Source organism: Amblyomma americanum, chromosome 3 (assembly GCF_052857255.1).
Source record: "Amblyomma americanum isolate KBUSLIRL-KWMA chromosome 3, ASM5285725v1, whole genome shotgun sequence".
Lineage (NCBI taxonomy): Eukaryota > Metazoa > Arthropoda > Arachnida > Ixodida > Ixodidae > Amblyomma > Amblyomma americanum.
In genome coordinates, this window is record NC_135499.1 from 179,952,639 (window position 1) to 179,979,424 (window position 26,786).

At 46.3% G+C, this 26,786-nt stretch overlaps 2 protein-coding genes and 1 pseudogene across 2 annotated transcripts; all 3 read right to left on the reverse strand.

Moving 5' to 3' along the window:
- Positions 1-8,466: 8,466 nt before the first annotated feature.
- Positions 8,467-9,915, reverse strand: LOC144124288 (cuticle protein 16.8 pseudogene; annotated as a pseudogene).
- Positions 9,916-15,962: 6,047 nt separating this feature from the next.
- LOC144123513 (cuticle protein 16.8-like) lies at positions 15,963-17,536 on the reverse strand. Its single transcript, XM_077656328.1, has 3 exons — positions 17,494-17,536; positions 17,335-17,388; positions 15,963-16,567 (listed from the first exon to the last, which is right to left on the reverse strand). Exons 1-3 carry the CDS (start codon positions 17,503-17,505, stop codon positions 16,103-16,105), a joined length of 531 nt encoding a protein of 176 aa, XP_077512454.1. The 5' UTR covers positions 17,506-17,536; the 3' UTR covers positions 15,963-16,102.
- A 3,644-nt stretch (positions 17,537-21,180) lies between these two features.
- On the reverse strand, positions 21,181-24,595 carry LOC144125553 (cuticle protein 16.8-like). The gene is made up of 3 exons (XM_077659039.1): positions 24,017-24,595; positions 23,884-23,940; positions 21,181-23,217 (listed from the first exon to the last, which is right to left on the reverse strand). Exons 1-3 carry the CDS (start codon positions 24,173-24,175, stop codon positions 22,726-22,728), a joined length of 708 nt encoding a protein of 235 aa, XP_077515165.1. The 5' UTR covers positions 24,176-24,595; the 3' UTR covers positions 21,181-22,725.
- Positions 24,596-26,786: the final 2,191 nt, after the last annotated feature.

Here is a 26,786-nt window from a genome sequence, read left to right on the forward strand (position 1 = left end):
GTTATGGCGCTCGGCTGCTGGCACGAAAGACGCGGGTTCGATCCCGGCCGTGGCGGTCGAAATTCGATGGAGGCAAAATTCTAGAGGCCCGCGTACTGTCGATGTCAGTGCACGCTAAAGAACCCCCGGTGGTCGAAATTTTTGGAGCCCTTCACTACGGCGTCTCTCATAGCCTGAGTCTTTTTGGACGTTAAACCCCCATAAACCAAACCAAACCAAGGTGTGCTTAAACGTCCGCGCATTCTTGATTGCGGCTAGCATGTGTGCTGATAAGAAAGCAGCTTATCAAGAATGTCTCTGAACGCAATAAGTCTCATTTTACTATTTTTATATATTTCACTCGTACAGCAACAGAATATGATTATTAAAGTGCGCTACGTGGTGTTTATTCAAAGTAAAAGTTCGTGTGTTTCTTAGGTTACAAATACTTTTCCTTCGTGATTAGAAAATTGATTGCGCGCCACGCATCAGTCGGAGAATGCTTTCAGATTATGTTTCACAGAGGCTGTCTGCAATCACGTGGAAGTGAGAAAATAAAACAAAGGACGCAATTTTCGTTCTAGGTTGGTCATATGTGCTGCTGTTAGCCCCGGAGTAGAGGAACGAGTGAACTAGCTGCCCGCACTAATGTGCACCACTTGCCTGCAAGCAGTGACGACATTTCCCTGGTAAAGGCACCATTGACCATAGGGAGTGCATTTACTGTCACATGCTTGTCACTGAGTAGCGGCTAATATCTCAGTGAGTCCTGCAACGATGACAAAAGAACGTTAATCCATGGCATACTTTTTGGCGCAAGAATCGGTTACGCGCAGAGGTGGCCAGATATTTTTTCAAACCGGAACAAATTCAAGAAACGTCGTGCAATTAGTGTTAAAGAGATTTGTTTGCAGAAGCTCTCGCTGATCTGCTACTTTACAGAGGGAATTTGAGAAAGGAGAAAAATATATTGAGCTAAGAAAGGGTCATCGTCACCGTGAGATAACAGCCGTCATACATTGCCGTTACGTGTGCAACTACAACAAGAAGGTTGATTGTTACGAAATGACTGACATTTTAGTCGTAGTTTTGAACTTCTCGAAAACTTTGTGCAAGATAATGTACGGTAATAGTAAGCTATGATATGCATTGAAAGAATAACTTTCCGCGCATGCAACACATACCAGATAAAGTATCCAATTGAAGCTGACGCCAAGATCATGAAAGAGTAAGTACTGCCCATCACTTTTAGATTTCTCAGTTGGCTCCTCTGATTTGTCTAACAGTGCAAAATCAACAAGGCCGATACTTTCCTTTAAACTAATACTTGCTTTTAACAAAACTTCGAAACCATATCGAGTAAGGCGTGCATGTGCTTTCTGGTAGAGTTCCGCGGATTTTAGCGCTGCGAAATCATAACGCTGATGATTTCGCAGGGGAATCGTTATTGTTTGAGTCAGATATTCCAGCCGGCCTTATTTAGTTTTTAATGTAATTAATTCCTCACGAAGATATGGATACAAATATGGCATTAAAAAGTTGGAGGCACACTTAAGATCCCCCTTGAGGATATGACACGATAGCTTAATAAGTGAATTCCCATATACGCAGAATTTGTCATTCTCTAGTTTACATTCATAGTTCCTTGGGAGTCCTCATACCTCTCCAGGCGCAGTGGTGCAGCGGTTAAGCGATGCGCCACTGCCCTGGGATGACAGGTGCTGCCACCGGTGGGCATTGTGCGACCCATGTTGCTCTTCCTGAGCGACCAATCATTAATTTAACCGCAACCTGCCACGGCGGGCAGTTTTCTCACAATCATATGGTAAGGTTGTTACGACGCCGTCAGGCCAGTTGACCTAGGCGGCCTACTTGCCTCCTAGGTTACGTCTCTGGAGATCATTCATTGATTTTTGACGGCCAAAGACGACGCCGACAGATTTCCGATGACATGAGCCTCTTAACACTAGCGCGTTAAAAGGACCATAATGGGCAGCGATGTACTTACTGGATACGTGTAAATTAGTAATACAGTTTGTCAGTTACCGAGCGCATTCGAAAGCGTTAGTCAAGTTAGTGGTTGTTAAGGAGCAGAGTAAGGCTTTCATGCAATGGTGAGTAGACCTGCTCTCCGACCATATGCCTAATGGGCAGTATTTTGCCAGGGTCTATTCGTGAGACAAACGAGGGCAGTGCAAACTTCCTGCGTTCTCAAAGGTGTTCTAGGCAGACACAAAAAATATCATGCAATGATTCGGCCATCTGACACAGAACACAGTGTTGTTTTTCAGGTGGTGAGGAGCAGAGGGGTTACTCGCGCCATCGTGCTGCTAATGCGACGAATGGATGAAGATCGTCAAGGGCAAGTTTAGCGCCAGGGTGATCGCAAAGGGAGTAGTTTGGTGCTGCGCGGCAACTCGCGATCTCTGAGCGCACAGAATAGGAGAGCACTGACTCAATAGATGATAGATGATCTGCACTGGGGTGAATACAAATACCTAACGCCGCATGAATTGGGGAGATATAATTTTAACGTGAAATCTTGCTCCATCGTACTACACCTGACTTCCAGCATGTGTTATGCTGTTCAAAAACTTAATTTGAGCCTGAAACCTATTTAGCTTGGAGTGCAAGGGCGCTGTGGTCATCGAGGCGGTCCGACCCCAGCATAGCCGCCGAAACGAGGGAGATGAGGAAGGTGAGATACCCGCCGCGGTGGCTCATTGGTCAGAGCGCTTGGCTACTCATCCGGAGTACCCGGGTTCGGACCAGCCCGCGGCGACTGCGTTTCGATGGAGGCGAAACGTGAGGGCGCCCGTGGCCTGTGTGATGTCAGCGCACGTTAAAGATCCCCAGGCGGTCGAAATTATTCCGGAGCCCTCCACTACGGCACCTCTTTCTTCATGTTTTCTCTCAGTCCTTTCTTTATCCCTTCCCTCACTGCGCGGTTCAGGTGTCCGCCGACATGTGAGACAAATACTGCGGCGTTTCCTTTCCCCAAAAACCAAAACCAAGGGTAGGGGACAAGAGATAGGAGAGGATTGAGTAGCCACTGTGCCCAATAAAATACAGTGTACGGGGTTGGCTTAAGTACAGAGCAGTTAATATTTTTATCGCCAGTCAGCAGCTGAACTAATATCACTTGTGTTTTCTGTTGCAAAAAAACAGTGTGGTTAGGCCTTTAACTCATTACAGCGCATCTAAAAAGTAAACAATTTTCTTCTTTCCGGCGAGAGGTTTAATTGCCTCTCTGCACAAATACTAAATATCGTCCGTTCTTGCACGCAGAAAAATGAGAATTAACTTATCACGTTTAGAATTAGTTGCTATACAGGGGGTAGCCTGTTAATCTATGAATCAAAGACCACCTGCGTAAAGCAAGCTGGTTAAATAATATTGAGTAGTTGAGTTTTTGTATTACTGTTAAGCTCCTTAATTGCTGAGAGGCGTCTAGCCCACCATAAGTATTTCGAAAACGCGGTTACCCTCGACACTGTGGGCCAACAAAGATTGGCTACATCGCCAAAAATACTGCGTTTTCGTGAAGATTGCAGGCAAAGGAACATTTCCTGTGGACGTCAGTTGTCGAAATAGCCACTTTTTTTTGGGCCATAGCGCCGAGGGTATAGGCGTCTTCAAAATTTTAAACACTGATATAGATACTACTTGCAGTAGGCTACACGCCTGTCAGTAATTAAGGAGCTTAACAGAAATAGTCAAAAGCTAACTATATATTATTAGTTGACCAGCTGGCTTGTTAGCACGTCTTATCTTCATTGTGATGTACTACACCGCTCTTATAACAAAAAAATCTGATTTCTAAAATTGCGCAAGATCTCAGGTAAAACACCCGGTATAGCGTATACCTAAGTGTAGAAGTACTTTCAATAGACATGTGGTCTAATTTATTAAAAAATGTTCCGGGTGCGCCTGCAGCGAGAAATATAAAGAAACCATTCATTACCTGACCTCAAATACTAATATAACACATTTGCTGTAGACTAAGCACATTGTTTAACCAAACCCTTTCTGCGGTATTTAGGCGGTGATATTTAGGCCTAGAAATTGAGAGAGAAAGAAGAACAAAAATGCAGGGAGGTTAATTAAGTGACGCCCAGTATGCTACTCTGCTTGTGGGAAGCGGAACAGAGGGAGATAAAGAAAGGGGAGAGAGAAATGGGAGATCAAGTTTTGTGCATCCAAAGGCCATTGCTAATACGATACACAGGGTACACGTCGAAAGTTAGGACCTTCAGCTCAACTTTTATTACGTTAAAAATTTTAAAAGCGCCTTCACAGCTGTCTTAGGTGATGGTTGAGTTAAACGACCCAGCATCTTGGCTTCTGTAAGAGAACGAGGATACAAGCGGCGGAGCGTTACAGCCAGGAGGACACGCCCAAGTTCAAAACAAAGGGTGTCACTAAGTAGGTGCTCAATTGTCTCATCCCACCCGCAGTTCTCCCACACAGGAGAGTTTGCCATTGCGATTAAGTGAGCGTAGACATTTGTAAACGCCCCTCCCAGCCACAGGCGACATAACAGCGTAGCATCACAGCGGGAGAGTCTGGACGGAGGATTGAGTTGAATTAAGGGGTCAAGGCGGTGCGAACGGCATGTCGAGTTTCCAGGGTAGACTGTGACGCTAAAGCCCCGTTTCGGCCAAGCAGTCGCCCAGGTCTTGCTGCGTGGTCTCTTATCAGTGCTATCCGGACAATGTTGACACCGGTGTGGGCCGGTCGAGCTGCACCGTTAGCTAGGTTGTTCTCTTCAATGCCACTGTGCCCAGGAATCCACTGGAAGATGATGTACTGGTCCTGTTCCTGTGCCTGGTGTTGAAGATGTCTTACCTCCGCTACTAGTTGCTCGTGGTCACCATGGAGTAATGCAGAATTGAGACATTCTAGGGCTGATAATGAATCGCAGAACGCAGTCCATTTGTGGGGCGTTTGTGCACAAATGTGTGGCATAGCCGCAAAAAGAGCGGCTTATTCCGTCCCGGTAGAGGATGACCGATGTGAAAGTAGTTGGTGAATATTAGCCGCTTTCACAGAAGTTACCGAGGCGCAAGCTTAACTAGTAGATGAGATCGAGTCATCCATATATACATAAATGCGGTCACAATATTCGGCGTGGAGTAAGGGCAATGTTCGCTATTGAAGAGATGGCGTCGATTAGTCCGATTTCTTCTCTATCCCCGAAATTGTAAGGGGCACGTACAGCTCCCGCCGACACCAGCAGCGCAGGGGAAGGTCGTGCCGCCGGGGTGAACATTGAGAAGTGATGAAGTGGGCAACTGGTAGGGCAAAAGGGGCTACTATTTCGCCCGCAATTTCTGACTTTCTTTTTTTACAACATATCAAGCACTTAAACCTTGCTGGCATTTAGAATGTTTTATTTTGCACCAATGTTTCAGTACTTTTGGACAAAAAACACTTAAATTTGGTTCGCAGGCTTCAGCAGTTATAGCGCGAAAGCACTTCTAACCGCGCTCCCCGGGTTTAAGTGGTGTCCGTCATTATGAACCTTCTGAGTACAAGTTTAACTGGCTCACTGAGTAAGTGCAAACCTCGATTGCGCTGTGAGTACGCGGGGGATTTCGCCTACAAATTGAGGCAATGTGCCTTTCTTTTTCTCAACACCTGAGCAAAGTTTAGTCTCCATTGATTTTGAGGAAAGACGCGTAACTGGCTATCTGGTTCAGTGGACACCTCAACCGCACTTTCAGGTACATGGAAATGATATAATACTGCAAAAAACGATGCCGTCGTTGTTGGTTGGTTCTGATTTAATATCTACTACGGGTCCCATTTGGACCCAAGATATTAAATTTATTTTTGGAACAATGGCGGAATGTTTGAAGCACTCCGGCACTGGTTGGCCCGATATTGCACTGCCTCCTGGATCGGCCCGGGATATATTAGCGCGCGCGCGCCTTTCGTAATCTTTCCTTTCTTATCTTTCGACTCTTACATTCAGCACGTGGCAGCGGTTGTGGCTCAGCTTAAGCCAGTGGACAGGCCCATGCACTTTCATTTTCATTATTCCTCACAGCAATAGTAACAGCAACAGCCTTCGCACAATATTTCCTGCTTAGCAATGCTAAACCGCCAGTGCAACATGAACTGACGGGCGCGTTGGTCAGACATGGTTCTTGTAAACCAGCGCAACATGTCGATGCCAAACAAGGAAGGGACAAAACACAGCGCTGAACAAACAGAATGGTTTTATTCAGGGTACCAGTGCTTAAGTGCTCGCTGGTATCGCAGAAAAATGAAACATATAGAACAAGACTGGAACAAGACGCGGCAATGCCTCGTTTCACTAGCTTAGAATGTGAAGAGCTGTATAGAAGTAAAGGCCTCCTGCTTCGCGGTACAAAAGACCAGCATACATGATTATCATTAAAAACAAGGTCAAGTCTATGAACTTAATGGAGTCATTAACAGGCACTTCATGAGATATTTACATAGGCGAAAGAAGGTCTGAAAAAACAGAACAAAGTTTAGTAACCTCTGCAGGAAGACTTGCCAGTTGGCATTCAAGTAGAAGAAGGTAATCGTCTACAGAGCAGAACACACTTGCAACATTTCACATTAAGGCGAAAATCGAGTGCCTTGTCACGCACAGCTGAATATAAATCGCTGTGCAATGGAGCAATACATGTTTCTGTGCATATCCCTTTCTTCTGAATGAAAGCACGTCCATCTCATTAAGCATAAATAGACGCCAGGTAGGCTTGTCTCAATTCTAAAAGTGTCCTACGGAAATGCCAGCGGCGAATTGAGACGCAATAGCACCATAATCTTCTATGACTTCACTAATGCACTTTAACAGTTCGTCATGAGGGATGAAGTAATACAGGTCTGTGATGTCAGTTAAAAAAGCGCACACCTGCTCGCTGTCGTGGTTAGTTTTAAGAAAATCGATTACATCGTCCGATTTCTTGACACGATAAGGATAATCACTCCATGGTTAGGAGAGTTATACCCCTGTCACACGGGTACCGCAAAGGCCTTTGAGAATCGGGTCCTTATATCCAAAGCCATAAGGAGTGCAGCAACACGGCACAAATATTACGCGTTTGTCGCTAAGGGCCTTGGAGGCGAATGCAGCCGTCCGAGTCCTTTGGAGCCCAAAGGCACGGCCTTCGGGAACCAGCGATTGCAGTGCCATCCAACGTCAAAAAGTAAAAGCAATGAAAAATAAGTAGATGCAGCCAACAATGTTTGAAAACATCTTTTAAAAATACGAAAGGTGTTCCTGGCTTTGGTTTTTGTACGGGTGTTTATATTTTATGCCCAGATTTTCAAAGTGCCCAGATTTTCAAAGTAAACTGTTCCGGCAACACCGAGTGCCCCTGGTGTCCAAGGCAATACACAAAACCTGCTGCTGCTGATGAGAGCAGATGTTGCAGTTCTTTAAAGCAAGCAATTAGAATGAAAACAAAATTGTTTGAGTTAAACGAGGGAACAGAATTGCCCACTTTAATTTTGAAGCAATCACATCAGCCGGCTGGGCTGGTGCTAAGCCTCAACGACTGTTTCACCTTTGGGCTGCACCGTGTAGCAGCGTCGCTGCTCCTTTAAGCTTTCGCTCCTTAGGTGAAGAAAGGTGCCTTTGCTGGAAAGGTCTTTGAGGAATGCCGTGTGACACGTGTATTAGGCTCTTATGTAAAAACCTATCCAGGCACTTTTCCCACGCGCCATTTTCTGAAATAATTACCCGTAAAAGTCCGTCTATTTTATGCATTTTTGCTGTAAAAAGCATGTCTAGGCTCAGCTTATGACCCTTGGGTATTGAGGACACCAACGGCTCTAAATTGACCGTCTTGCACAACTGTTTTGCGTCCCTTTGGCTTTGACGAGGCAGCGCCTTGTTCTCTCTTTAAATACGGTGCTAACTGCCACGCCTGCTTTCTGCTTAAAGCTATATTTTGAAAGTACGGCAAAGCCCCCTTCTTTGTCAGTGGTCAACAAAACCAGATTGTTATCCCGCATAAATCGAAGCGTCTTAGCAATCGGGAGGTTCTTCCCACGAGTTCTCGAGCGCAGCACAACATCCACTCCGTCGGAAACACATCTATTGGCCTGCGGTTTCTGAGCTCGTCGGGCAACCCGCCTTCGCATAGCAAGTAGCTCAGGAGGTTGCATTCTTGACTCAACAGCACACTTTGGGCCAAGACGTAGGATTTCAACCAGTCCTACGTCCTAGGAATATACCAGACCTAGGATATTCAACGAATCCTACGTATTGACAGGACTTCACAAGACTTGCAGTTGAAATAAATTGTCTTTATTTGAAATTAATTTTTCAACGATAACACCAGGTAAACTTTCTTGCCAAACATCAACAGTAGTGAGTAGCAGGTAAATATGGCTGAAAATTGAGGATTCTGTCTTCAGCGACCTGATAGTATAAGCGTGTGTGTGTTCGTGTAAGGTAAAGTGGTATTGTTTGTGTCCTTGTGGCCTACGAGGAATCTTGGCTTAAGCCTTGGCCTTGCCGATGGTGAAGGGGGCTGGGTGGACCAGAGCGACGGGACCGAAGTGGTGGCCGTAGGTGTAGGGGCCAGCAGCCACGGCGAACTGAGCTGGGTGCACGGCGTGCACGGCGTGCACGGCGACTGGAGCTGGGGCAGCCTGGACAACAACGGGCTTCACGGCGGCGACAACGGGCTTGGCCACGACTGGGGCGGCAGCGACTGGGGCTGGGGCAACCTCGACGGCGCTGGAGGTGTAGAGAGCGTCGGCTGGGTTGGAGGTCTTGGTTCCGGGCTCGTTGGTCTCAACGGTGGCGTGGAAGCCCTCGGCATCGGCGGTGTACTTGACGGTACGAGTAATGCCGGCGGCGTCGGTGTAGCTGTAGGAGCCGACCTTGAAGTTGTTGGCGTCACCGGTCTCCTCGCGGGTCAGGCGGGTGCCGAACTCGTCGGTGGAGTCGTAGCTGAAGCTGTATGGCTGTGGTGGCTGTAAGGAGCGAAACCAAATGAGGAATCAATTTAAGTGCTTTTCTTCATAGCCTTATCCGAAATTACGCACAGTGTCTATGGTCCTCTAGATTAAAGCTTCTATAAATACCAGCTACAACAACCTGCTTTATTCTGCCAACCTTGAGGTTTTGGAAAACATTGCGTTCATAGCAATGCATAGCTATAGCGACGATCGTTCATGCGTAATCTTTGTTGCTCTGATTTTACTTCGGCAAATCTGTTTGTAGTTAAGGCGACAAAGTTCTTCAGTTACTGCGCACTTCTTAAACTTGAAAAAAACCTTCTAACAAATCTTTGCTGAGCAAGCTACAGAAGTGAGATTATGCAAATGGAGTTGTAAACTGAGGTGTCTAATGAAGAAGAAATTAGGACGTCTCACACGTACTCATACTTTGCGCAATGTGAAGAAAGGCTGTAAGTTTAAGTTTTAGACAACGCATCAAAAATTGCAATATGGTTTTGCGCAAGTTCTGCTCCAAAAGCAAGGCAAAATGTACTTTTTGCGCCAGTGTGCTAACGATGTCTACATTGCTTCACAAGAAACTTGATTATGTTTTTCGTAACTGCGGTATGGAAGTACTGTCAAAGTGCAGGGGTACAATTTTTTTTTCCTGTAAAACCATCACAGCTCTTATAAAATATGACAGGGTGTGTCTAAACTCAGCAACCAGTTGAATGCCCCAGAAGATTTGCTTTCCACGCCTCAAAATTATATTGAGTTTGAGTGCCGTCCGCAATGGCAAATAAGGTGTAAACAACAATCACAACTCACGAATTCCTCAGCCGGAGCGGAGGCAGCAATAGCCACAAGGCAGCAGAGGAGGACCTGCAAATGGACGTAATATGGGTCAGTATACCGTGAGGTTTCATGCGATTAAAGCCATTGGGAATAACTAGCCGCTGCAAGAGTTTCAAAAACGATCTTTCACAGCACCTTGGAGAACATGGTGGATGTTTGAGGGAGTGGTGCTGCTCTTTCGAGATGAGAACAAGACTGACTCTCCTAAGCGAAGAGACTCGCTTTTATACCGGGCCCAAGACGCATTCCCTGAACGCTTGGAAACGTAGTGTGCGTGATGGGCTATCACAAGACAGAAAATTAATGCAGATAGTAATGAGCTGTATTATAAGAGTGAGAGTGGCCGCCACTCACTGCACCACCCTCGCCTCTCAGGTGTTGGACGTGCATTGTTTAGCAAGGAGGGAAAAGGTCACTGACTCTTGTTTAGGCAGTTCTTCATTCTCCTTCTTTCTTTTTTTCCTTCTACGGTTCGATGTGGCCTGCACTTGCGGTCTTTTTGTCTTTTTTTCTTCAGTGTAGATGCCAAAGAAAAGTGCCCCAGGGCATGTCTGCGCAATTCAATGACCCTTCGTGCTCATAGGTGTTCTTAAACGCCGTCGCATTCTTGGTTGTAACTAGCATGCATTTGGATGAGAAGCCTATCGGGAGTAGCTTTGCATGCAGTGAGACTTATAATAATCGTGTTTTATATCGCCCTTATACAGCCCAGAAGTATTGTTATTAAATTGTGTTACCAATGTACAAAGCATCGCGTGAATTTTTTGTCACTCATTCTTTCTGAAATAATTGAAGACCATTTTTGTGTAATTTGCGTTTTTTGTCCTTATTTTTGTCCATATTTCATATGAAGTGAATTGCTATGTATGTCTATTTCCAGTTCACCTTGCTCGCCTTGTGAAGGAGGCTGCGGGATCTAGTCAAGTCGCTTGCCTCTAAAGCGACTTTTACCCGTAGTCTCCTCCATCATTGATGAAAATAAAGAAGTTATTGCTCTTTCTTGGTGAGGTAAACTAAAGTAAAAGGTTGCAGCTTTGTTAGGTTACAAATAAATTTGCTTCGCGATTAGGCCACTCATTGCAGAATGCGTAGAATGTTTTTTGGTTGGAAATGTATCACGTAGGCTTTTTACAATCTCGTGAGAGTGAGATACATAAAATAAAAAGCCCCATTTTCTTTCTAAAATAGCCATGTGTACCGCTGTTAGTGCCGGCGTTCAGGAACAAGTGAAGTAGCTGCCAGCACTCATTTACACTACATGCCTGCATGCAGTGTCGATATTTTAGTTGGAAAATCTCAATTAGCATTAGAGGGCGTTTTTAGTGTGTAAGCACTAACCCGATGCTGATTCGGAGTCAGATAAGTGCCGACTCTGAGCAAAATCGTCCGTTGTTTGTTCCATGTGCGTTCGCCTAGAGCGAGCGCTCCATCTCGCGGCACTGCCCGCTGCGTGGCCCTAATCCTGTGGTTCCGACCCGAGCAAAATCTTCTCTTGTGGGTCCGCAGCTGGCCTAGCTCAAGCGCTCCGCCCCACGGCAATTACCGCTCATTGTCGTGTTCTACGTAGCAAAAAGCTGTGCTTTCATATTGTTTAGAATGTGGTAAACATTCTCTGTAGTTTTTCATTGTTCCATGCTTGTCGCTGAGCAACAGCTTCAAAGTGAGTCCTCCAACGATGACTAAAACAAAGTTCATCCATGGCATATTTCTTTAGCGAGAATTGGTTACACACGGAGCTAGTAAGGCTTTTTTTGGAACCGGAACGAAAAGTGAAATCCTCGTGAAAAGAACGTTAAAGGTATTGGTTTAAAGAAGGCTTCGCTGATATCCCTACTTTACACTGGGAGTTAACGATAGGAAAAAAAGGGCAATACAGGAGTATCGATGCGCACAGTGGATAGGTGTTGTGGCAGAAGAGCCCCAGATACAAGCCGATGGATATCTGTGGCCAAAGAGCGCCATGACACAAGGTATTCTTTTTCTCAAGGTGGGGTCAAAGACCCATTTCCCAAGCATTTCACCCTGAATAAGCCGAGCACCAGACTAGGGGAAAGCTTGTACCCATTGTATCACCGGTGGGTACCCGGCGGCACTGGGGATCGAGCCCCGCACCTCCCGCATGCGAGGCGGACGCTCAACAACTTGGCCACCGCTGCGGTATTTGCAAGAGTTCTCTCCCAGCGATTACGGAGCAGAGCCGACGGCAAGCCGAGACGGCGCCCCGCCGACATCCGATCGCGTAGCCGCCCGATTCAGATTTGCGCTTCGTCTGGCTTCGTTCTGATGCAGGCACAGGAAGTCATTACTTGTGGTTGAAGACAGAGCTTGGTCATTCCTCCATTCGTCACTTCAGTCACATGCGCTTTTTGGGCGTCATTATTGACTACCGCCTGCTGTGGTGACGAGCTGTGTACTCGATTGAATCGTCTCTATATTCGCGTCTGAATGTGATCCGTACAATCGCAAGTGAGTAACGGGAAAGCCGTCCTTTCCCAAAGGTCACACTTCATGACGCGCTGGAGATTAGTCACATACTGTACCTCATACTTTTAAATTTTCTTTCGGAATCGCAGCGTGGAGTCCGGATATTTTGCACACAAAGGGCCTAAGAAGAGCCACTGGAATTTTGCAGGCGCCGGCGAACAATGGAGTACGTCATGAGTGACTATAGAAATCTCTTAGCCTTGTCACTTCACAAAGGTTGCTGATGCAACTTGGCCGCCTCGGAAATAGGTAGCTGGACGAGCGTCTCTGCAGCGGCTCTGAAACAGAGATAAGTCTAAAGCTTATTTGGCACTTAATTTGGCACCTTAGATATTTGGCACCTTAGTTCTCTAGCTCTTGATGTTCGGAGACAACGCAAGCAGTTGAAACCACCCTGTTCTTTTGCGATCCTCCACTGTACGGTCACCATTCGTCACGTGATTTGATTGAGTGAAGAACTTCTATTGCCATCAGAAAAGACGTTTGCCCCCGTGTCCGGCCTAGAAGATGGGAAGTAGCACTTCCGCAATTAGAGGCAGGCTTGCAGTCCTTGACTGGCAGCGGCATCTTCCGCCAGATGGATGGTGGTGCGCTGGAGCTCAAGGTCCGAGCTTCTTAACAGGGTCTCTCAGGCTCCTATACTATCAATATTTTTGCCTGCCCCGGGTGAATTTGGGTACCCCCAAATTATGGCACTGCCAGTCAAGTCCTCTGAGGCTTTGGGAGGCCTGTCACGTGTATTGTGTTCTTGATTGTGCAGAATAGGTATTGTATTGCATTGCATGTGGTCGAGGATCCCTCTCACCCCACAATGTGTGCATCGATCATGCGGCCTCAGCTCTCGGTACACGTGGTAAGCCCATACCGGGTTCATAATGTATATGTTTGTAGCCATCTCCACGCTACAGCTTCTCGATTAGTTAATTTTTGGCCTTGTGGGGGTAGCCTACATCCAAATTTGTGCTGGTCAACAATTTTTCCGTAATTTTGCAGACGCTCCTCTTTCCCCCATTGCTTGGGGGGGGGGGGGGCGAGGGGGGGGCGGGGGGGGGGGGGGCTCTACGGCTACCCGGAAATAGAGAACTCGGGCTTTCTCGTGAGCTGCCTCTTTACCGTCGATGGCGGTATGGGCGGGTGCCCAAATTAACTGAATTTTCTTATCCAGCAGTTGTGGGCTAAGGATCTTGGCCGCTTGCGGTGAGATCCTGCCTCTTCTGAAATTTTTAATGGCAGTTTTACTGTCGCTTACTACAAACTTTGTTTTGCACCTACGCAGGCGAGCGCTATAGCAACTTCCTCCGCAGTCTCTATGTTGCGCCTCCGGATGGCTACCGCGGAGACTGGAGCCCCTCTGCCGTTGACAATCGAAGCTACTACAGCTCCCGTCCTGCCACCCGCCACATCAACATACACTACTTCCGCTTTCTCCGTATTACCGAACCTAAGTTCTAGAGCCTCGGATCTCTTGGCTCTGCGTTCTACGTTGAACTCCGGGTGCATATTTTTCAGGAAGGAGGGTGGGGGACTACCAAGGCGTTTGTCTGTTTACTGTCGATTTCAACTGTTATTTTGATCCTTCTTTTGGCATTTATTTCAACTTTAGCTAGGATTACCTTGCTTGTTTCTGTTGTGCGAGTCTCCTCAAATGAGCTCTAAGCGCAGTTTTTTGGCAGCAACCCCTTCGCTCGTACCTTAACATTTTGAATCAGAGTATGCCCGCTAGCTTCAAATTTTCACTGATGGGTCCGTGTGTAAGATCAGAGGAGTTAGAAGAGCGTCTTTCACATTCTTTCTTTGAATATTGCCTGGTCTGCACTATTTACCGAAGTCGTGTCATCCACAGCGGTCGAAAGCGTTGCCATTAAGGCGGCTCTACGGAAGCTAGGATCTTGTCCTACTCAACGTGTTGTGATCATTATGGGTTCAATATCCCCCCTTCAAAGGTTATAGCGTACGTCCCCTACAGATTCCGTGTCTCTTAGATCTCTACGCATGGTGCAGAATCTGTACAGCAGAGGATTTCCTATTCGTTTCCAATGGGTGCCCTCACACACATACCCAGCAGTTCTGGTCAGAAACATTTTTGAACGGGAAGCCATTTATGAATGCAATTTTTTCATAAAATGTAAGATTTCACTATAACAATCAGCATATCTGCACATCACCAGATGGCAGTCTTCAATTTTTTATTAACGTTTTTGCTATCACTAAAAGCGTTCCCGATTGGTTTAATATGGGAGTCTTAATTGTTCGATGCGACCGGTGTCTTACAATTTTCCAACTTTCGAAATGTTTATCCGAAATTGCTGGACATGTAGGAGTCATAGGCAATGAGGTGGCGGATAGCCTCGCCCATAAAGCGCTGTCAGGTAATCCATCAAGCAAAGTCCCTCAAGGAACCAACAGTCTTTTCAGAGGAACGATGCTCAGCCATTTCAGTGCCCAGTTGAGTTCCCCCAACAAGGCATGTGTGACCAAAGAACTCAAATGATACCTCCACTTTACTACATCGCATTCGCATGGGCTGTTTTCGCACCACTGCTTGGATATATAAGACAGGCCTGGCATCGTGTCCACAATGTTCCACATGTAGTGTGTGCGAGTGTATAGGACATTATCTTATGTGCTCTCGAGTGTACAACGCGAATAGCCGTGTGTTCTTCGCTTCCCTCAAGAACACAGGAGCCCCTCGCAGTTCACTTCAATACGTTGTCTACCTGCGTAGAAAGGAGTCCTCTCACCTTCTTTTAAAGTTCCTCCAGGACACAGATCAGGACTCCAGATGATGACCGCAGGATTTGACTATTAAATAATATGGGTGATTGTGCGTTTAGCAATGTAGCTCAGCCGGTTCTCAGGTATGCGTCTGATTTGTGGACTTTAATCAACATTTAATTGACGCTACGGTGGAGCAATTGCAGACAGATTCCGTAAGACTGATCCCACCTTTAGCTTGCGTCAACCTCAATCTCTAAACCTCTTAGGTGCTTCAGCACAGGAACTCGAAGTAGAAGCAGTCAGGTGTAACTGCTCTTCAGCAGGGGCAGCGGCGGAATGCAAACGGTTCCCTGCTGGTAATAGGGCTTAGGATGGCGACGGAGTAGCAAGCCCGATCAGACTCAGCTGATGCCAGAACTTTGCTCACAGTTGTTGGAGTCGTCACCTGCACCGTACAGAAACGCAGGGAAGTGGAAACTGTGGAACACAGCTGGTTTGCCAATGCGCTGGTCATGAGGAGGTCGGCCGGGGCCGTGGACAGCCGCACATTCCAACAATGGTGCTTGCTAGGGAAATCGCAGGGTTGCGAGTACTGGCCACTTCGGGAATTGTAGGGTGCTTGGGACGATAAGTGAAAACACGGTTTCCCTCGACGCTGTGGCCCAAAATATTTTGGCTAATTCGACGATTTACGTGCACTGGAGAGGCTGCGTTGCCTGCAAGCTTCATGAAAGCGCATGCATTTTGGCGAGACAGGAGAACTGCTTCAATGGTGCGAGTAAGATCACAGTGAAATGTCCAATTTTGGTACAATTTGAGAACAGATTGACCAATGATGAAGGCGACTTATCGAAAACACTACATCGTAGGTGAAAACACATCTGCGGCGGTCATCACCAAACTGAAACACGAATACTGGCAGTTGAAATAGATTGTCTTTATTTAAAATCAATTTTTCAACGGTAACACCGGGTAAACTTTCTCGCCGAACGTTAACAGTAGTGAGCAACAGCTAAATGCGGCTGCAAATTGAGGGTTCCGTCTTCAGTGACGTGATAGTATAAGCGTGTGTGTGTTCGTGTAAGGTAAAGTGGTATTGTTTGTGTCCTTGTGGCCTACGAGGAATCTTGGCTTAAGCCTTGGCCTTGCCGATGGTGTAGGGGGCTGGGTGGACCAGAGCGACGGGACCGAAGTGGTGGCCATAGGTGTAGGGGCCAGCAGCCACGGCGAACTGAGCTGGGTGCACGGCGTGCACGGCGTGCACGGCGACTGGAGCTGGAGCAGCCTGGACAACAACGGGCTTCACGGCGGCGACAACGGGCTTGGCCACGACTGGGGCGGCTGGTACCTCGACGGCGCCGGAAGTGTAGAGAGCGTCGGCTGGGTTGGAGGTCTTGGTTCCGGGCTCGTTGGTCTCAACGGTGGCGTGGAATCCCTCGGCGTCGGCGGTGTACCTGACGGTACGGGCAATACCGGCGGCGTCGGTGTAGCTGTACGAGCCGACCTTGTTGTTGTTGGCGTCACCGGTCTCCTCGCGGGTCAGGCGGGTGCCGAACTCATCGGTGGTGTCGTAGCTGAAGCTGTATGGCTGTGGTGGCTGTAAGGAGCGAAACCAAATGAAGGCATCCACTTAACTGCCGTTCTTCATCCCCTTACCGGAAATTACATATGTCTATAGTCCTCTAATTAAAAACTTCTCTTAATGCTTTCTGACAATGCCGCTTTACACTGTCAATGTTGGATTTTAGAAAAAGATTACGTTCATAGCAATACCTAGCTATGGCGACGCTCGTGCATGCGTAGAGTATCTTTGTTGCAGCGATTTTAGTTCATTAAAGGTGTTTGTAGTTAAGGCGACAAATGCGTTCTTCCCTGTATTCTTATAAACAAGGAAAAAGCTTGCACTAAATCTCTGTGGTTCATGTTCCAGCAGTGGGATTAAGTAAATTGAGTAGTAGGCTAAGCTTTCTAATCTAGAAGATATCAGGACGTGTGCTCGTCTCAATCCCTTGCGCAGTATAAATATATACTGCAAGTAACTTTGTTAGCACGCAACAAAACTTGTAATATGCTTTTCCAAAAGCAATGCAAAAATATTACATTTTGTCCCTGTGTCCTGCCGATGTCTACTATGCTGCATAAAAAGCTTGATAATGCTGTCGTAACTGAGGTTCAGGAATACTGTCAAAATTTAGGCATACAAATTTCCTTTCCCGCTCTAAGCACAGAGCTCAAAAATATGCAGGGCGTGTCTAAACTCAGCAACTAATTGAATCCCTCCGGAAATTCGCTTTCGACGCTTCGAAGTCAAAATTTTCACTGTGCGCGCAAAGAAAAAAGTACTATACACAAATTACAACTCACGAATTCTTCAACCGGAGCAGAAGCAGCAATAGCCGCAAGGCAACAGAGGAGGACCTGCAAACGAACGCAGTGTGGGTGATTATACTGTAAGGTTTCATGCCATAGAATCTATGGAGAAAAGCTATCCTCCGCAATAGTTTCAAAGATGTTTCACTGCACCTTGGCGAACATGATGGATGTTTGAAGGAGTGGTGTTGCTCTTTCGAGATGAGAACAAGACTGACCCTCCTCAGCGAGGAGACTCGCTTTTATACCGGGCCCAGGACGCATTCCGTAAACGCTTAAAACGTAGTGAGTGTGAGGGGATTTCGCAATGCACAAAATTAAGATAGTAATCACCTGTATTATAAGAGTGAGGGCGGGCGCCACCCGATACTGCACCGCCCTCACCCCTCAGGTGTGGCACGTGTCTTTTCGCAAGGCGGGAGAAAGTCACTGACTCATGTTTGGGCAGTTCTTCATCTTCCTCCTTTCTTTTTTACCTTCGAGGGTCTTATGTGGCCGATACTTGCGGTCTATTTTCCCACAATCTGATCCGGTCCGCTTTTGCATAATAAATGCTTACTCTGTCTCCCTCTCTCTCTCTCTCTCTCTCGTCGTTTTTTAATGCGGTTGCCAGAGAAAAGCGCTCCGGTGAATGTGTGCGCAGTTGAATGACACTTTTTACTCTTCGTTGCTTTTCAATGCTGTTGCTGTCTTGGCTTGGCTAGCAGGTATGCCATTAAGAAAGCAGCTTATTAGGGGTTTCTTTGCAGGGAATGAGTCATATTACTCGTGTTTATATATTTCGCGTGTTTAGCTGAAGAACATGTTGATTAAATGCGGTAAGCTAAAGTAAAAGGTTGCGGCTGTGTTTGGTCACCAATAGTTTTGCTTCGTGACTAGGGCAGTTATTGTGCACTCCAAATCAGTCGTAGGACTCCTTCGGCTTAGAAATGTTATATGCAGACTCCATGCAACGTTGTGGAAGTGAGAAGATTAATTAAGGGTTAATGAAAATTCATAAGTAAACTGATTTCTCTGACGACACTTTCGTGCTGAGCCACTCAAGAGATGAACTGGAAAGCAAGATCAATGAGTTAGGCAGAAGAGAACGGTGGGTCAAAAATTAACATGCAGAAGACCAAAGGAATGTTCAACAGTCTCGAAAAAAATAGCAGTTCATATTTGATAGCCAGTTGCTGGAAGTGGTAAGGTAATAAGTCTACTTGGCGCAGGTAGTTACAGCTGATCCAGATCATGAGAGGTAAATAACTAGAAGGATAAGAATGGTGTGGAGCGCATACGGCAGGTTCTCGCATATCATGAATGGCAGTTTATCAATATCCGTCAATAGAAAAGTATACAAAAGCTGTATTTTACCGGTACTCACCTCCGGGGAAAGAAACGTGGAGGCTAACGAAAAGAGTTCAGCTTAAGTTAAGGGCAAAGCAGCGAGCCATGGAAAGAAAAATGATAGGTGTAGCCTTAAGAGACCGGAAGCAGGCCGAGTGGATGAGGAAACAAGCGCGAGTTCGGTGCAGGTTCGGTGCCAGAGAGGCCCCAATGGGACTAGTTTGGAGCTGCGCGGCTACTCGCGCTCTCTGAGCGCACAGCATAGGAGAACGCGGAGTTAGCTGCTGATCTGCAGTGGTTTGAACACAAATACATAACACCACATGCGTTGAGGAAATGTCATTCTAACATGAAATCTTGCTGTGCTGTACTACACCTGACAGCGTGCTTATTTGAAGTCATGAAATTAATGTTGTAAAGCATACGTGAGAATGTGAAAAACTTTATTTGCGGTGTAGCGTAGAAGCCACGCTTAGTAACTGCGGTAAGAAGAAGACGACGACGCAGAAGTGTGAAGCTCGCTCGCAGCCCAAACTCTGGCCTAAACCGTTGTTTGGCGTTGCAAAGTGTCTTGAAGTCATCTTAACTCCAACCCCCTCTTACAGGGGCAACAAATTAAGTATCTGTAATGCATTTCGCTTGGAGTAAAAGGGCACTGTGATCATCCAGGCGGTCTGACCCGATCCAAGCCGCCCAAATGATCGATAAAGGGAGGATAAGAGGTATGAGAGGATTGAGCAGCCACTTTCCACTGAAAAAGACAGCGTTTGAGGTCGGAGTAAGGGCAGGGCAGTTATTACGTCTCGCGAGTCGGCAGCCAAACTATTATCGCTTGTTTTCTGTTGTGCGAAATGACGCGATTAGGCCTTTTATTGATTACAGCACAGATAAAAGCGAAATATTTATAAGGTTTGATTGCAAGCTGCATCCGCTGCCTGCATTAAGAACCAATGTTGTGCATTCTTGCTCGCAGAGATGCAGTGCGAGAATAAACTTACCGCGGCTAGATTTTGTTATTATCAGAGGGGATAGATACTTCGTTAGCTTCTAACTCCAAGACCGCCTTTATAAAGTGCCTATTTGTTTATGCACTTTCTCTTGATGTTATTCTTAACTGATCTAAATTTCCTGCGTGTGCCTGCAGCCATAAATATAGAAAGCTATTCATGACCGGGTCTCAAGTACTAATATAACACATGTGCTCCAGATTAAGCGTTTTGCAAATTCCATTGTTTGCTGACGATGGTATTTTTTATCGAGATACAACTTGTCCGAATGATCAGATTAGCCATGAGAGAGACTTTAACAGCATGTTGGAATGATGCAGTGAATAGGGCATGCATATTAACTCAATGAAATTAGTATTTCTCCGTATCACTCGTCTAAAGCCTCACGTATTTTTTCTTTTGCACTTGGTTCTTCACTTCCGCTCGAAGCTAACAACCACCAATACTTCGATGTTGCCTTCACTTCTACATTGTCGTGGAACGTGTGCAATAATGCACTCGCTTTCTGTAAACTCTGCCTCCTCACGTATAAGTTCAATGTGTTCTGATGTGATGTTACTTTAACATTTCATTTGTTAGAGCCGACCTAGAGTATACATGCATTGCACGGGATCCTTACACTAACTCAAATATTGAGCGCCTGGACAAATAACTAACAAAGGCCGTTAGGTTTACATTTAATAAATTCGCGAGACTGGACTATTTCTCTAAAATTATGACTCTGTAGTCTATACTTTCTCTTGAATCACGCTGAAAAAAGCTGAAGTTCGAATTTCTTTCCCTGCTTTGTAACAATCAGCTGGAAATGAACCATTGGCTTATATAACCGCTGCAATAACACGGCACACAAGACATCATCATCCTAGTTTGCTGACACCCTATAATGCTAGAAGAGATACGTTTAAAGGTTTGTTTTACCAGGACACTATCAGGCTTGAATGATGGTTTATTAACAGCTACATACATGTTGGAAGCCAACAGTCACTCAAACCAGAGTATAGGTGATTCTTTTTTCAATTTTTGTTGATTTGCGCTCGTAAATTTTTAAGCACGTCAAGCTTGTTTGTGCTTAGAATGTTATATACTCCATCAATGTTTCAGTGCCTTCGGGCAAATAAAAAACAATACTCTTCAGGCTTCAGCAGTTTTTATTCATCCGTTTCAAAATTCACGGACAAAAAGGCGAAAGGTTTTTCTTAGGTTTTCTCTCCGCAGACGCAATGATCCCATTTATGAAGGATTAAAAGTGTTAGCTTGTCAGCACTCGTAGTATGGTGGAAAGAAAGAAGCCCGTTTATTAAATCAGGCACACTTAGAAAAGTCAATAATAACTTTTATGTTATGTATTTTGCCGTTATATCCTGTAATTGGTTCGTGCAGTACGGAAGAGCTGCGGCAATGGTGCGAGTAAGTTGATCGCAGTAAAAAATTTTATTTCTCTACGTTTTTGAGCGGTTGACCAATAATATATACTAATGAAGGCGGGGTACCATATTACTTCATCTCAGGAGAAAAAATAACGACACTTTATTGTTAGCAATAGAAAAAGCAAAGAAACATTGCTACAGTGTTAATTTCGTTAGGGTATTAGTCTCGTTAATTTAATGTATTTGGCTCGTTAGACATGCAAAAATAAAGCTCTTAGAAAGTGAGGACTAGGAGAATCAGGAAGGAAAACGCCACATATGAGTATATCACGTGGAGTTATTTTAGACGTGTACTTTGTCATTGCTTTTAGAGAATACACATGTACACAACACAACATCAGGAATACAAAATAAAAAGAAATCTTAGCAGCATGTTTAGAAGACACTAAACAAAATTCGCAAGAGGCGTCGCAGAAAAAAGGATAACTCTGTCAATAGCTCTAACAAAACCAGACATATCTTTCAAACACGAGTTAATGAGGACAGACAAGAATCCACACATAACACTTAGTAATAACAGTCACACAATAAACACTCAACAACACTTATAAACCGCATAAAGGGACAACCACGTATAAAAACAATGAGTAGATTTACTTACTTCCGCTAATGTCGGTACAGACTGTTTTTAGGTGAGCACCCTAATTTGGAACTGCGTTTTTTTTTGTTTTTTTTTGCAATTACTAAACACTGATGCTCCCTCGGACTTTCATTGTTTTCGAACTTGTTAAGTACCATAGCAAAGCGGCCTTTGCGAGATATAGTAAGGATGAGAAGGGGCCGAGACTTCGCCGCGTTTCAGATCATTACAACGGAAACCAGCCTTCACTTCATGTGGCCAGACGCTCGCACAAAGTAAGCATCAATGTAAAAGTGAAGGAATGCTACGGAAGATAGAGTTTGTGAAATTTGAGAGCGCAGTAAACTGCACAGAGAGTTGGAGGATGGGGACGTGGAGCCACGTCGCGTGTGCCAAATTTCTCAATGTGGCTCTACCGGGGCATAGCCGCTCGAAGCTAGCCCCCGAAAGACACCCCAATTTTCCAGCATTGTACAGCCCTCTGCTTTCCCGGCAGTATAAGCTGGCTGACGCAGGCCGCTGCTGATGACTACTCTACCTGAAGCGCACCTGATGGGTAAACAGCGCAAATAGGACCTACCTAACGCTGGTAAAGCATGATCTTAAAATTCTTGCAAAGGAATCGGCTCTCATGTCTTTCATGTAGACACCGTTACGAGCAGCAGCAAGTGCCTGGTCTCAGGTGTGTGCTTCGCGTGTGTGCTCATTTATTTTCTTTCCGAGGGTTCGAGGCTAACTCAATCTATGTACCGTCGCAATTAAACAATGCACTTCGAAACTGGCTATTACAACAACATAAACACAAGAGACACAAAAGACCAGCGAAAGGAACACAAACAGACGCTCTAACGAGAGAAACTAGCCCATATCAAGCACACCATCACATTCCGGAACGCATACGCAGCAGAAGCAATGGGCGTAACCCAAACTTTCACAACTTACTCACTGTGCCAGCAGCATCACTGGCATAACTAAAAGACCTAAAGGCGCGTGAGGCCGTTTTCGATACAACATTACATGCTAGGCCCCGACGACCTCCATTTTAACGGCGGCTCTTGGCTTTGCCCGCAGCGGGTGCGGGGGTGACCGTAACGGGAACCGCGTGTTGAGCCGTTGCGAAAGACACCGGGGCTGCATGTAGGGCTACGGGCACGGCGCCGTGCACCGCTACTGGCTCTGCGTGGTGCTGTTCGCCGGCCGGCGCGGCGTGGACGGCTACCACTGCAGGAGCAGACTGCAGGGCCACGCGAGTGGCCTGGAAGGCAGAAGGGGGTGGCTCGACGTAAGCCGACGTTATCTGCACGTCGGCCGGGTTTGAAGTGCGCGTGCCCGGCTCGTTGGTCTCCACTGTGGCGCGGAACCCATCGGCGTCGGCTACGTAGCGCACGGTGCGGGTAAGGCCGGTGGGGTCGGTGTAACTGTACGATCCAACTTTGGTGTTGTACTCGTCGCTCGTCTCTTCTCGCGTAGTCCGGGTGCCGAACTCGTCAGTGGTGTCATATCTGAAGCTGTACGGCTGTGGAGGTGGGTCAGCCTGGGAACGCCGGAAGGTCACGGAGAAGAGAAGAATGAAAAACGAAAACATTGAGGCACAGGTCCTCTAAGACGCGCCATGGGTGTGAACGACAGCGTTTCTAAAATGAAGTGCAATCGTTAAATTCTACAGATAACTGGTTTTTCTTCAAGGAATTGTAAGGAGAGGTTTTTCGCCATGGCCGGAGTGTCTAGACGGGATCGATATGTTTATATAGGAGTTTTTAGGCCAATTAGCAATGAAAATCAACATTGTGCGCTCGCACAGATAAGTCCAAGTGTCAGGTTAGCGGCAGTGCGTAAGATATCAGCGAAAGTTCCGTAGTGCTGATGACTTTTGCGCGCATTGAAAATGTCATTGTCTTGAAAGACAGAAAGTAATTGACGAAAGTTGAACAACAGGCATTACTCTTGCAAGCGTAAGTTATATGCTCTTTATATCTATGCGTACTTGGTGTTGGGTGTAGTGCACTCACATCGTTCTAATTATTTCTCAATTTTCGCATGTAGTACATTGTGCACTCCAGGGACAACGCTTTCTGATAAGCTAGATAATATTGCTACCACTTCGTTCGAAGTTATTTTCCCTCATCTTTGATGCTTTTTTCTTTGATATTTGATGCAGACCAAATATCATGGAAGTATAGACTGCGAGCAGTGTACATACCGTCTGGACTACGTCTTGCCCTGCAGCGTAGACAGCGAAGCATGCTAGGAGCCAGACCTGCAACGTCAGAAATATCCTGTCAGCACTGAGGTGTGCAACACGGCTGTGAAGTCCACAGAGAAATATCCGGCACCTTTTCGAACATGACTTGAGTGACACCGGAGTCTTCCTGGAGGCGCACAAGAATGAGAACTGACTCTTGCAGTCTCCTGGCTACCGCTCTTTTTATATGCCGACCATTGCTCATCGTTCTCTCAAAAAGCTTGGGTGAAGTGCGGGGGAAGCAGTGCATGAAAAAAGAAAAGCATTCTAAAACGACCAACGCCTTGTGACTTCGGCAGAGGAGCCATTGCCAGAAAATGTATGGCGGAAGATGGGAGGTCCATACCGTGTGAAGATTCTCCGAACGATACCATCGAGAAATGTTATGGCTACGTAGTATGTTGATTCGGCCAGCTTTTTCTTTCGCGCGCTGGGCTGAAGCCTTGCCGTAAGTCACAATTATTTCGCATGCGAACCACCACCTTCCCTTTCGATAAAGGACGTCCGTGGTTATGTCCTTTTCACGCTGAATCCAGAATCGAAAGTAGAGATCGTAATCCTGCACGAGTGAATGCGCCAACTTCTGACCAGAATGTACTATAACCTCAAAAAGATACCTGGAGAGCGCATGCGACACTACCGCGTGCTGAAGAACGATCGGCCAAAGTGACCGCGCGGCAAAGTGTCTCTTCGTTTTTCGGCGCTATAAAATTTAAATGACACACCGCCGTATCCGCTTGCTCGCTTACGGGAAAAGGGGGGTGGCCGCACGACGATTTCTCCTCGCGGAGTGCCAGCTGCGGAAAAGAAGCGACGATGCTTTTCCGATCCGGTGAATCGCAAGCTGTCTTTGAAGGTCCACGGCTGTGCGAGCGTCCTTGCTGCTGAAACGTGCGCACGTGCCGCCGGCTCGGAGTTTCCGTGCTTACCTCGTGCTGGCTTATAGCCCCCCCCTTTCTGTTCGTTCGTTGGCACTCATTCATCGACAAGAAAGATTATTCAGTGCTGAAACCGTGATCGCCAGGAAGCTGGTGCGTTATCAATGCGGCAGTTGTGAAAGATGTTTTCGAGAATCGTCCCCAAACATACTTGATGATATTTATTTCATGGTGCTACGAAAATTGCCCTCGACGATCGGGACGCAAATAAAGGTTTTTATTTCTTTATACAGTTTTCAACTCCTCGTGCTCTTTGCTGCAGATAACATTTTATTAACAGTGTTTTATTATTAAATTCGTCAACAAATGCTTACAGAATGAACTTCTTGAAGAGGAGATACAGTGTGCCTTTCCTGTCACCGAGTGGCGCGTAGCTGTCCTACAACAGGCTCTTAATTTGAGTGCCTTTCGTCACTTACCATTACAGCTGCCCGCGTAAAGATGGAACTGAATTCTTTACTTAACACAAGAATTTGAAATCCACATCCTTGAAATAAAATCCCCAGTAAGAAACGTATTATCCCAATTTATTGTGTGCCCGTGGAAATTCTCAAGATAACTTTAATGAAAAGCCGGCTACTCTGGCTTCATCGCGAATGGTGAATTTCAGCCGTCATTCATGCAAACATTGAGTACCCTTTGCCGGAGTTATAGAGAAGGCTTTTACCGTGTCATCTCATTTTCCAGCATTTACAAGAGTGTAAATGTGTTCTTCCTTCTCGCAATGCCGAAATGAAGGTATCGGAGTTTATGCCGGCCATCTGGTGTTCTTTAGTAGTTTAATGCAGTAAGGAAGAACTGAGCCATTGGGGGTGCGGGAGAGATAGATATGGAGCTTCGATGCATGTCTTCCCTAGTCCTGGATTCCACTGGTCTCCGCCGGCGTCTTGCTTCCCGTCGCCAGCATGAGCTCTGTGCTCGGGTCGGAGTCGGTCAGGAGGGCCTTTCAGTTGTCTAGACTACGGCTATTAATATTTGGAAATAAGGTGCTGTTTTCGCACCCCCAGTTAATGTGGTGTGCCGTAGCGTAGTCCCCCCCCCCCTTTCCCCCCCCCCCCCAGACGCATTCTTTCATGTACCTAGTCAGCCACATTTTATGAAACATGACTCAGCTTGGATAAGTGTCTCAAGTCTTCCGAGCGCGGTGGCCTGCTTTCTACTGAGGTTGTCCACTGGAGCCGCCGAGTTTTTACGCGCTCCCAACAAAGCTTTCATCGCCTGCCCGGAAGATTCTTGTGTGCTGTAGGGTTCGACCGGCAAACCCTTTCTCCTTACCACGACATTTCCCTGAACGCCATTTTCGGAGGCCCAACTGCTGGTGTGTTGAATATTTAGTAAGGCAGAAACTTGGGCTAGTTGGATATTGTTTGAACTCATATTTTCTAGCGCTTAGTGAACACAAGGGACAAGAACACAAATACACAGGACAGTTGAAGACTAGCGTATGTCCTGTGTATTTGTGTTCTTGTCCCTTGTGTTCACTAAGCGCTAGAAAATATGAGTGTTGAATATTTGTGGCGTTAATTTCGGGTCTGTGCAGAATACTCGCGGCTTTGCGGCCGATATTTGAAACTAGGCCCACCAGCCGAGCCCCAAAGCGAGAAAGCTCCAGTGGCAGGTTCAGTGTGGTTTCATTCATATTGCCTGTTTCTAAATCAGTATTTTTTTCTTTCATGCGATAGCTTGTACAGCTCGTTCGGCGTAAAAGCAGTCGCCATAAACTAGTATTGACAGGAAGGCCTCAGAAATGTCACGGAAATATTCCCTGAAGTTTCAAATGCGAAGACAATTTCGCTGGCATTGGGGCTCGAACCCGGAGCCTCTGCGTGCCAGGCATGCACGCAACGCATATGCCTCAAAAGTTTGTTACTACAATCGTCTCATAGGGGAACCAAGTGAACGCGAAAGCAAAAGAAAAAAAAG

What these genes read in the sequence shown, in the direction of transcription:
- LOC144123513 (XM_077656328.1), bottom strand. An exon ending in CTGCTCCGGTTGAAGAATTC is followed by an intron (nt 16,568 to 17,334) that starts GTGAGTTGTAAT and finishes CGCTCCTTACAG; the next exon opens with CCACCACAGCCATACAGCTT.
- LOC144125553 (XM_077659039.1), bottom strand. Translation starts at nt 24,175, where the DNA reads ATGCACTGCTTCCCCCGCACTTCACCCAAGCTTTTTGAGAGAACGATG. An exon ending in CTCAAGTCATGTTCGAAAAG is followed by an intron (nt 23,941 to 24,016) that starts GTGCCGGATATT and finishes CTGACGTTGCAG; the next exon opens with GTCTGGCTCCTAGCATGCTT. An exon ending in GGCAAGACGTAGTCCAGACG is followed by an intron (nt 23,218 to 23,883) that starts GTATGTACACTG and finishes CGGCGTTCCCAG; the next exon opens with GCTGACCCACCTCCACAGCC.